General features: G+C 44.4%; 1 protein-coding gene across 1 annotated transcript; it reads right to left on the bottom strand.

Moving 5' to 3' along the window:
- Positions 1-5,127: 5,127 nt before the first annotated feature.
- ascl1b (achaete-scute family bHLH transcription factor 1b) lies at positions 5,128-5,804 on the bottom strand. Its single transcript, XM_073472939.1, has one exon. The coding sequence runs from the start codon at positions 5,751-5,753 to the stop codon at positions 5,139-5,141; it is 615 nt and encodes a 204-aa protein (XP_073329040.1). The 5' UTR covers positions 5,754-5,804; the 3' UTR covers positions 5,128-5,138.
- Between the last annotated feature and the right edge of the window lie 6,553 nt (positions 5,805-12,357).

Below are 12,357 nucleotides of genomic sequence, written 5' to 3'. Positions count from 1 at the left end.
TAAAATTGTTTGAATTGAGTCCACGCTCGCCCCATTCATTTGGTATTCTGCTCAAATCAGGGCTTTTGTTCGGCCTGGCGTAAAGTAGTGTCAATCATCTCGACCCGGTTTTGTAGAATGGGGAAATTTATTATGAATTTGCTCCTGCAAATAATGAGGACTACCCCCTGCCTGCTCTCCCTTCTCCCTCCTCCTTCTCCCCCCGAGCCACCTCTCCTCTCTCCCCCTTGTCTCCACCCCCATATCAATGCAGCAGAATAGGCAATAGAGAGTGAAGTTAGCAATCTCAGGGCCACTCGCACTCTGGACCCACATCAAAGTGACAGAGACGTCCAATCAGATTTGTCTTACAGGCATTACATGATGAATATGGTGCGGCCGTAGCACAAAAGCGCCTTTGTGTCTCCTCCGAGCAGAGACTATTCACAGCCCGCCACAGCCAGCCAGAGTGGAAGTAAATGGCCAAAAGGGCCCGGGCAAAAAAAAAGCACCCAAACTTGTGCAACACAATGGCCCATGCAAATCACAGCCCCCGCCACCTCCACCCTTACCACACATCCCCACCTCTTCCATCCCTCCACCGCTCAGGCCTGAGCTTGGTTCCTCCTCTGCTGGGTCGTCTGAAGTTTAGGCCCTATTCACACACACATACAGAGGTGTCAGTTAAAAGTGCTGAGCTGCACGCCTTCAAACTTTCATTTGAAAAGAGAAAGATTTCTTTTTTTAGAACGATAGAAGAAAAACACGAGTCGAATGACTGACTTTTTTGTCAGAAAGTAAGAGTGACTTGGCGGCTGTGAGCAAGACTCCTATTTAGTGAGACTTCTGGCGGTGTGGGGAAGAGGCAGTGGCTCTGTGTTGTTTACTTGCAATGAGAGAAATGATTAAATGAAATGTGATGGGCCCCGTTTTGGCACAAAGAGGACTTTAATGATTCATGTACTATCCTTCCAACAGACTGCATGATTCTAACTGTATCACATCTCTAGCAAATATTCAGTGGATTGGATAAATCTCTCAAGTATATCTCTGAAAAATGAACTCTGAATCTAAATCCCTTGCAGAAATGAAATGACTGAGAATGCTCCGTTTAAGGGCCTTCTTCATAAGAGCAAATATTAGCATCTGCGCTGGTGCAAATGTCAGCTCCTGTGTGCTTACAGACCGGAGAAGCCTCTCTTTTTCCGACAACTTGCTCTATGAAGAAGACTTAGGCAGCATCCACAACAACAGAAATTCTGCAAATTTGGTAAGGAGGACGAGACTTTGAATTTAAAAGGCCTCTGTCAGAGCCAGTGACTGACCAGAACCTCTATCAGGAGCAGCAGCAGCACTGATTAGTGCGAAATACCAGAGCGTCTATAGTGCTTCTACTACCCAGAACCTTACTCAATCAACAGCCAAGGGGTCAACAGATCCATCCTGAACCAGCTGCACAGCCCTGCGTGTCCAAATCAGTTCTTTTTTTCCCCATCTATGTTAAATATAAACGTGCCTCTGCCTCTGCTTAAACATTAACAACTCTGTAAGCATTGCTCAAGGTTGTGCACCATCTCTCCATTCATCCACATCACTGCTCCGTCTCAGCTCATCACTCTCCTGTCTGACGTGTATTTATCATATTTGCATCCTACAGCTGTGTGGCTCTAATCAGTGTTTTGTCTGGGTGTTTTATATGATTTTGGCATCAGTTTAAAGTAATATCTGTGGTTTCAAGTTCACTGTTAACTTATTTAAAGGACTGGAGTGGGTCTATCTGACAAAAGCCACCTGTTATGCATGATTTTATATTGACTCTGTTCAGCATAATAAAATGAAATCAGGTATTTATTGGATTTGTGGCAGCTCTGAATAATTAAACGATCAGAGACGTAGGCAGGTGTGATTGCAGCTGACTCTTTACTCTAGTCTGCAGTCTCTGATGCACCTGTTGCTCTGCAGGCCGATGTGTCTCTGAGCTGTGGTTGGGTGAGACATGCACTCACATCTTCCAGGTACTGACTCATGGTGTATTGCCGGTTTATTAAAGCCACTGATAATGGAGAAGTGCTGCTGTTTGTTTTTTTTAATCACGCATGTCATATGAGCCACTTTTCATGGAAAACTGAGTGCCAACAACAAAGTAACAATGAAGACTAGAATCCAGGCTGACATTAGATCAGATAACTTCATCACTGCTGACATTAAAACAACTGAGGGACAAACAAAACATGCAAAATTCCCTTACTTTGTCTATGTTCTCACTCTTGCCACACTGTAGTGCTTCTGAATGACTCACACTTTGATTAAACTGACAGGTTGAAAATGGTTGTGTTGTTAGTGGCAGTTGGACTGTTATCATGTAAATATTGTCTGACTCTGAAAATGATTCACGTTGTGTTGCATACACTGATAAACGTTTGTTGCCGACGGGGTTAAAACATAAAAGCAGCTCGGGTTCATACACAAAAAAAAAAACTAGTTCAGCAATGCGCACTTTTACGCACACGCTAGAAGGGTGGGTGACCTCCTGCTCGTGCAAAATGGCTTAAAAATCCACCATGCACTCTGATGACTGCATTCAGAGCAACAGATGACCCCTCAGCACCCCACTCTTAGCCCTACATTATAGTCTGTGTATGTGGCGTTTGGCGTTTCTATGGTTTACGCATACATCACGGCTTTGCGCACGAAAACACATGCATAAATGAGCTGTGTGTGATTGATTATTCACCATTGGATTACGCGAAAATTAACATCGCCCCTATGTATTGTCAAAGTGAAAAAGACCCAGGGACAAAATGACATGAATAAATCTATTTTCGCCCCTGCTCCTCGATGTGTGAGCTGAGGAGAAAATTGCATATCCATCTTCGGGGACAAGAGACAAGCGCTTATTTTCACTTTGCGCCCTGGCCTCTGCCTGACTCTGAAGGACATCAGAAGCACCATTTCATCCGTATAATAATGGAGCAGCGGGGTGTTTTGCGCCCAACATTGATTTGGTCTTTTTGAATCCCGCTGACGTAGGAGGTTATAAAGCAGAGCGTAATTAATGTCATTTATCACTTGTTTGATTTTGTCACTGCCTGCACAGACAGGGCTCACATACGCGAGCCATTAACCAATGGGAGCGCTCGGGCATTTGTCACCGAGTACAGGCACGTGGCTCACACCTGCAGGCTCCAGACTGTGTGTGTGTGTGTGTGTGTGTGTGTGTGTGTGTGTGTGTGTGTGTGTGTGTGTGTGTGTGTGTGTGTGTGCGTGTGGCACACTTTAAGTTGCAAGAAGAAGAAGACGTAGCACACATTTTGTAAGTCAGCTTCTTTTTGGTAAGATTTCAGAAAGTCCAGAAATAAAAGTTTTTCTGTTTTTTGCCCACCACTATGTTTTATATTCTCTCCCCCTTTATTGGATTAATTCAGGCTGGTGTGCTGTCTTTCACTTTTTGAATGTATTATAAAATACTATAAGCTTCAATCAGCCTCTCTTGTTCCCAATTTTCCACTCCCACAGAGAGCACCAGGTGAAATTAAACTCGTTATTTCTCGTTCTGCCTCGCCGAATTTGGCATCAGTGTTTAATTACAATAGAAGATCAGCCATAATTGGCATAATGAGGCGCAAAAGGCGCACACAATGGTGCTCACAATGTGCTGTTGCGCTCCCCATTTTGCAGGAGATGGGCTTTTTGATTGGGCTGTGTGCGCCGTGAAAAACACAGTCGGGGATACAACTAGTCTACAACCCCCGGTTTTATTTAGATTGATCTCAATCGGGCAATAAGAATTTTGACCCGTCTCATTGTCTTGCTGACTTTCCCCAGGCCGTATTTCAAAGTGTCTATGCCCTTTGAGAGGAGTGAATTGCACCCCTCCTACCTCCCCCCTCCCTCTCTCCCTCCGCTGCAGGCCCTCTGGGCTATTGGGTAAAGGCAGAGTGTGCAAAAGAAACAATGCAATGCATGAAACGTAATATTAATCTCCCCCGTCCTGAATGCGGACAAAGCGCTGTAGAAGGTGCGCGTCCATAATGGTTATTGAGTGCTCACCCAGCTGCGCAATTTTCCCCCCGTGTGCACAACCAAGTCGGGAAAAGGTCATGCAGGGGCTTTGAATAGAAGAGCAGCTCCCTAGTTTGCTCAATTACCGCCACCAACACACAGCCCTCTCCCTCACACTCACACACACACACACACACACACACACACACACACACACACACACTTCCGAGCAGATCAGCTGAAGAACCAAAGCAGTACAAAATCATGTAATATAAATAGATTCATCTTTATTTATAAAACTTGTTTTACACAAAATATATCTGTTAAAATCGAATATTTACATTTTTTAGGCTACGGGGAAACGGAGAACAAGTGCATACATTAATAAAAAAAAAAGTCTCGTTACCACCTATAAAATAACAAAACAACTACAATCTGTCACAGGTAGTAGCCTTGATATTGCTGCCCAGTCACACAACTCATACGTGCCAACTCGCTGCCTCACTGACAGCTCGTCCACACAACACTGTCAGGAAAAAGTGGCAGTGGCTGTTGTTCAAGAAATTGTTTGTTTGACTCAATGTACAAAAATAGAACTTCATTGTTATTTGTATGATACAATTTTGTTATGAAAAAGGGGGGGAAGGGGAGGGGGGCACATGTACATGACGAAGAAAGTCTTGTCGACGCATCATCTTTGCTGTGTCGTGCCTTCAGACAGGCTGAGGACAGGCAGCCCTGCTCCTGATGAAACTCTCAGCGCTCCTCTGGAGCTGCAGCACCGTCTCCGCAGAGCCTGCTGTGTCACGTATTAATTGCACTTATTTAATCATAACATCAACAGTTCTTTACTTCCACGCGTCAACGTGACACCGAGTCCAACTCCCTCCTCCCCTGTGGAGGACTGTTCATGCTCTATGCAACAAGAGGCTCCCTCTCTATCACACACAGTCTCTCTCTCTCTCTCTCTCGCTCGCTCTCTCTCTTTCTCACTATTGCTTTGCTCCTGCAGAAGCAGCCCGGGTGAGGGAGGGAGGCAACAGATCACTTCCAGGCACGGAGGGCAAGACCTGATCTGAAGCCTTAGTCAAGTCTTTGTCAGCATTTCAGCCGCTTTTACGCACAGGCGCCGCTGTGTGCTGTGGATGCTGTCAGCCTCAGTACCTGTCGAACCAGGTTGTAAAGTCCAACAGCTCCTGTTCCTCGGAGCTCAGGGGCTCATAACCGCCTTCATCTGATGAGTAGGTGGAATGAGGCGACTCCGGGTCGGCGGAGTAGCTGTTGGAAAGTGTCGGGGACGGCAGCCCGCACTGGAAAGCAGCCGACACAGCGTCATGCTCGTCCAGAAGTTGCTGTAAAGCCCTGATGTACTCCACCGCGGACCTCAGGGTCTCCACTTTGCTCATCTTCTTGTTGGCGGCGCCGTTGGGCACATGCTGACGCAGCGTCTGGAAGCCCATGTTGACTTGTTTGACCCGGTTCCTCTCCCTTTCGTTCCGCCGGGCCACGGCCACGGGCTGCTGCTGAGGGATGGAGTAGCCGAGGCCGTTGAAGCTGAGGCGCCGCTTGCAGCGCAGGAGCTCCGGCGAGCTGGAGCGCTGTCTCTTCAGCACCTTGGTTTTGCTTTGGAAACCGGCGGCGGTGGCGGTGTTGGGGTGCACGGCGGGCACGGTGCAGTCCTGCGCCGGGGCGTGCAGGGTGAGGCCGGTGCGTCTTTCAGTAAGTCCAAAGGTGAATGCGGTCTGCGTGGTGGTGATGGTCGTTGTTTCCATCTCGCTGACAGTTCGTACGAAGTGATGGATGCAAGAAGAGGATGAGGAGCGGAAAAGGTTTGGCAGTGCACAGCTCTCGTGTCCTTCGCGTGGGGGACCGTGTGGCTAACTCTAGTCCAAGTCTCTCTTGACTGCTTACTCCACGAGCCGATCTGACCCAAACTTTGGCAGCACTCCTCTTTTTCAACACGCGCCCCCAACACACACCCCACCCACCCCTTTTCGGAGACGCACGCTTCGTCGCGAGGCCCCGCCCCCGCTGTGTGATTCTTCTGCGCACCGACTCCCCCGGGCCAGGCGCGTGGCTCCGGGAGCTCAATAAACAATCCCGAGCTTTCACTGCGCCGGGAGCACGCGCTGAGCTCATTTACATTCCAATGTCTCTAACTTGAAGGCCCATTGGTCGATTCAAACGGCCTGCAACCGTGCGAAAAGAAAGAAAAGGAGAAGAAGAAAAAAAAAGACAGCGAGAGAAGAAGAAGAAAAAAAGAAGAGAGAATAAAAAAAAGTGAATGGTTTGGTTCTTTGAAATGCCTTTTGAATTTGACAATGTACCCCTGGCAAGTCTTCAAATTATCAGTCTTCCCCCCACGGCCATCTTTCTCCTCCAGCTCTTTACAATCACAAATACCAAGGACGCACTCTCCTGTATCCAGGCTACAGCTCCACACAGCTAAAGAAATTGCAAGCGTGTCTCTGAGCACAATAATTGGCAATTATACAGCTCGCGCATGCAGGGACGCGATTCATTTGAAAGTAAACATCATGTTTATGACATGCAGGCGTCCGAGAGAGCGCAATAAAGTCAAAGCTCCCAGCTCAGCGCTCCGCAGGTCCAGTTTGTTGGCACTTGCTCGGACACACGCTTGTTAAGTTCAGTAACTCTGTCACTCCTGTATGAATGCAAACAGCTCCTAATGCGTTATATGTTTGTCCCCCTTTTACGCACGGAGCCCACTGAAGCCAAACTCAAGTCAGAGTGCAGATGAACGGGTGCAGCGTTTTCAGCACCACATCAGACTGGACAGTTAAACAAAAACAGCATCCTTAATCCTCTCAGTTTATCTTTGAGTCGTACATTTTTTAATTTTTTTTTTTTATTCACGTGTAGTTTATATTCAATGTTGTCAAAGACCTTCGAGATAGTCCACGTTTTGTTTGCGTAAAAGTCTCCTTCACATCAACTTCTGGCAGTGAGACAGTCTGTGTGGAAACGCACAGAGCAGTAAAACTCGGACACTTGCGTCCTCTGGCGGCTAAAAATGGCAACTACCTCCTCCTTCAACTCCACTTGGTTCTGGTGCAGGGGGGGATTCCCTGAAGGCTCCTGGTTAAACATTTCCTCCTCTGGGCTGAGATTGCTCTGATCTTTGATCAACCCTCACAGGCGTCATTACAAAGACAAGTCACAAGACCAGAAGTCCATACATTCTCCAATTTTCACAGACTTTTGAACAAAATTCATAAATCACTGAGCAAAGCTTTAACTGTATACAACTGGAGAAATCAGTTACAGTAAATACTAATTCAATAATCCATCTTGTTTTCTTTTAAAGTCTTAGATTCACTTCCTTAATCATGTGTACACTTGAGTATTTCAGGGGTTTTCTAAATCCATTGATGGAAAATTTACTCTTAAATCATCATAAATACAATACAAAAGAAAATGGGACTTTCCACTTCTCCAAAATAATACTGCCGACATCATCTGTTTCCACTTTGGGTCTATTAAAGCAACATTGTGTAACTTTTTGACCTTAAAATAACAAAATCGTGTTGATGGTTCAGTGTCTTGTAATAGGGCTTCTTTCTGCTCTATGTAACCACAGTGAGAGGGGAGGATCACAGCGTTACACACGTTTACTGTGTATGTGTTACATACATAATGTTGCTTTAGATCTGCACGACTACGTGACCAGAGGAAGAACACCACTTCTGAACTACGCAGCGAAGGATCTTCGGCTTTGAGATCAGCAAGATGCAGCTTCTGATTCAGCGCCAATCCTTCGTCTGTCACATATTTTTCACTTTTTTGCACTTTTTAAAAAAAATTGTACTTCAAACTTGAAAATAAAGTTACTTTCATTATAGTTACATTCGAGCAAAGACAGTGACCATCACACTTATTCAACTGATGTCCAAGAAACATCAGCATCTTTTACTTTCTTCATATTCTTTCTGCTATAAAAGTTATTTTCGTGTGTGTGATGGTGCTTTGGGAACCACGTTATGTACTTTTTCATGCTTATCTTAATGGATTGTGTGGCAATCCCCACTTTCCAACCTCTTATCTTTCCTCCTTCACTACCTCAGCCTGTCAACAGCAGAGGGCACTGAACCTCTGTGACAAACCACTGCACTGATTACAGCTGTTTCTGACCGTCTACATCTAACCCATCTTCCCTCGTGCTACGTCTCACCCAGCATCTGATAAAACTGCCAATGTCAGTGACAACGAGGAAGTCTTATATCACTTTATGCTGCTTTGTTTTTCTTTTATGTTGCAATAACCATGAAAAATGTCGACCCGCATGACATGTCCAAGTCACGTAGGCTTTTTTATGACCGTATCAAAGAAAAATGGTTTCATTTTCATCTGATGATTTGTTGGAACCTGCAGCATATTTCTTTTGATCTAAGAGAATGATTCACTTCCGGATATACCTGTTGTATTCCTCATTATTACATCATAACCCCTTATGGAGGATTAGGGTTAGATGATCCCGGCTGACAATGGGCGACACGTTCGCCCTAACATTTACACCTACGGACAATTTAGAGTCATTAGGGATATCTTGTGAATTATTAACAGACTGAGGCACTCAGGACAGCACCTCAAAACACACGTCCCAAAGCTCTCAGGAGTGGTTCAACGGAAATTGCTCTCAATTAGTCAACAATGAGTCACCGGCAGTCTAAAACCCACAGAGAGGTGTGTAGTGTGTAGCTGGCTAAACAAATCCGGGAATGTGTGTATGTTTACAATAACAATGTTAGTCTCAGGTATTCAAAAAACACTACATCTAAACACTACATGAAGCCTTCATGTGGGTTGCAAAGGCTAGATGAGCCCAGCTGTGAATGGTTGTTAAGATGTCGTTCCAGTTTGACATCTATGTCAAACTGGAACGACATCTTAACTATAGATGTCAAACTGGAATGACATCTATAGATGTCAAACTGGAACGACACTATGTTCAACTCAAACTGGAATGACTGTCTTTGAACAGAGGTGGTGGCCTACGACATTACTTATCACCCACCTACAATGCTGTACTGAGTTCTCTCCCCAGACAGCTTCACAACCATTCACACCTGGGCTCACCTAACCTTTGCAACCCACATGAAGGCCGGTTGGACCGACGACCCACAAGCAGCCCTGACAACTCTGAAACTCAGAGCTCACACGTGTCCTTAACAACTCTGTAAGGACAGTCCCACACAGAGTTTAAAGCCTGCAAACTCCCCTCCAGTTAGTTAGAACTGAAGAAGCCTCTTGGATGAGAGGTGAAACGTCTTCAAGAAACTGAAACAAGTCCAGTTGCCTACGATAAAGCACCTAGAACTTCATCTAAAGCAACATTTTATTTGCGAGGCCTGTGTATATATAGTACAGAAACAATCGATAAAGATCACATTCTCATGACTAAAGCATCACATCTTAGATAAGCTAACATTGTTGTTGTCTTAGTCTCGCCTACACACACACACACACACACACACACACACACACACACACACACACCAATTCAAGCTGAAGCCTGCTGAAGTCTTATTCATAGGTAAGGGTGTGGCGGTTTACGGCAAAGCAATAGCCGGTAACTTAACACTGACTGAAACCACAACACCCACGATTCCTGACGTTTACAATGCCTCAAGTCAACAGCGGCTCATATGAGCCACACACGGGTGAGAGTGAGATAAGGACAGTAAAGTGTGTGTATTTTTATCAGCATACCTGTTACGGAGACAGAGATAAAGATGGAGATACGGATGAGAAAGGAGAATCTAGAATCTAGAGGTTATTTGAAAACAAAGGTTTAATGTTAATTATGCAACCTCCAAACACTCATATTCATGCATGTGTGTTTGTGATGGCTAAAGCTAAAAGTCTGCGATCTCACGAGGAGATATGAAAACATGTCACATGTAGGACTGATCCGCTCCATCTCCTGCCTCAGAATCTTCTAGATAACTTCTTGGCTTTACAGACAAGTTGATATTACCATTGCATTGTGAGTGAAAGTGTGAAATAGAACGTGAACCTTTCAATAACCACACTCCATCCTTCCTCAGTGGCTCTGATGGAGCCTATGTTTCCAAAAGCGGACGTCTGCGAGGACTGAGCATGGCTTCCAATGACCAGGAAAAGGGAAGTGCTTCATTAGAGCACATCTCGCTTCTCCATTCCTGACACATGTGTGCTGGGTTGTATAGGCCGATACAAGCCATACTTCTCGTGGCATGCATGAGAGTTACAATGCCTCAGTTTATCCATTACACAGTCTGTGGTCAGACAATAGAAAGAAATTCTCCAGGGGAGAATTGAGAGAAGTAAGGGGAGAGAGTGACATTCAGCATGCACACTGATGCAACGCAGAGTAGCTGACCTTTGCTACCACGACTGTACATATATTGGTTGGATAAGACCCCACGAGGTGGGAGAACGTTTTCACAATTGTGCTTCCAGTGCAGTAAAATTAGGAAACGCTGATATTAGAAAGAAGAAGTGAAGACTTGTATCGAACAAGCTGTGTAGTGATGGATTAAAATTTATTCATGAAGACAAGGGCATCCCCACTGGTTATTAATACTCTGTCTCATTCAAACACATGACCCATATTGCACACCTGCAGGATTCTGACTCCGAAAATCCCCAAAAACACTTGCAGATTTTTTTTAAAACTACGGTACATTCGTTGGTAGATTCATTTGTATACATTCACTGGAACTGGGTGGTTTCATGGCACGCTATTTTCAGTGAGCAATACCACATCGGCTAAATCCATCTGCGTCAAAACTGACAGAGCCACGAGTTATCATCTGAGCTGAAACTACTCGTGAATGTTCCACCGACCTTAAATCTTACCATCAGTATTTGAGCAGAAATTCAAAATTCAAAATGGAAAGCTGTGGTGTAATGTAACCTAAAACCTTAATATTATTATAAAATAATAATAATAATAAAACAACTTTTGGGAGAACATGGAGAGATATGTACAGAATAGAAGTAGACGATCGTGTCCTTCTTATACCACAACATGTAGCCTACAACACATCTTTCAGATCCTTTGCTTAAAGCTACTAAAAGGAACTTTATGTTGTGAAAGAGTCTCAATTTTAATACTGATGCCTCTTTATGACCTACATAAGCAAACGAGCGCATCAGCGGATCCTGACTTATCTGGGTTGGATAACTCATCAAATTAAAATTATTCTAATGGCGCTGAGGATGAATCGAGGAGTCTCACAGCCCGAGGAAAGAAGCTGCTCAGTACTCTGTTTGTACCGCCTGTACATGCTGACATGTTTCACCATCGTCATCTTTTCTTTTTTTTACCACAGAGGCCGCCAGAATCACCAGAAATGACAGTTCATTGTAGTTGCTTTAAAGCGCTAATACCAATACATTTAAATAAACGTCAGCTAAATATGCTATGTATGAAGAGTCCTTGTGCAATATTTATTGTTATATTGTTTTAATCTACAACAGTGCATCATATTCTGTAAGATCCTCATATGTTTGTAGAGTTTGTTTCCTATAGGAACCATGCATCTCCAAAAAGTCAACTTACCATGAGCTGATAAAAACAGCCTGTTTTCCGGTTCATCCAAGAGGGTTTTAAGTTTATTTAGCTAATGTCCCTTTTCCACCAAAATTAGCGGGTCTGCACGGTTTTTTTAAACGTGGGTAAACTCAATAAAATCGCTAATTGACCCCATTCCCACTTCCCACAGGTGAGGCGGCCCTTCTGTGATTTTTATCTGAAGCTTTACGTCGTACAGCACTGACGTCACGTTCACGTCATGAATGCGCCGGAAGCAGAAGATAAAACAACAACAGAAGTGGAAGAAGCGTCTGTAAAACGGTGGATAAATTATTTTGAGCCACGCGAAATGACTCTTCACTTTCATAATTTGAGCCATTTGGTCCAATAACATTTGGAAAAAAAGTCTAGAAGAGCCGCACGATTAAATTATTTTAGCCTCGTTCAAGTTAGCCGGGCGCTAAACCGGAAGTTAGCCGGCTCGGTCGGCGATCCAGGTATTTGAGATGTGGGGGAGAAGAAATATAAAGTAGCATAACATGGAAATACTGACGTAAATAAGTCCTTCAAATGAAAGTAGATGTATTATAATCACTTGTGAAACTGAGTGTTTCCATCACATTACTCAAATAATCTGTATCTGTTCCAATACTACATCACAACTATAGTGCCAACCTTTTGTAAAATACAGGCTATAGCTAATATCAATAAACACTTATGGCCCACGTGTTCACAATGCAAACATTTACAGTAGGATCACTGTCTTGGCAGGAGACGTTAAGATAAATCCAAAAGCATTAAACCTGTTTGAGACTGTAACATGATCACAGGCTCCA

Source organism: Pagrus major, chromosome 8 (assembly GCF_040436345.1).
Source record: "Pagrus major chromosome 8, Pma_NU_1.0".
Taxonomy (NCBI): domain Eukaryota; kingdom Metazoa; phylum Chordata; class Actinopteri; order Spariformes; family Sparidae; genus Pagrus; species Pagrus major.
The sequence above is the reverse complement of the archived record's forward strand: the minus strand, read 5'-3'. Positions and strand labels throughout refer to the sequence as shown.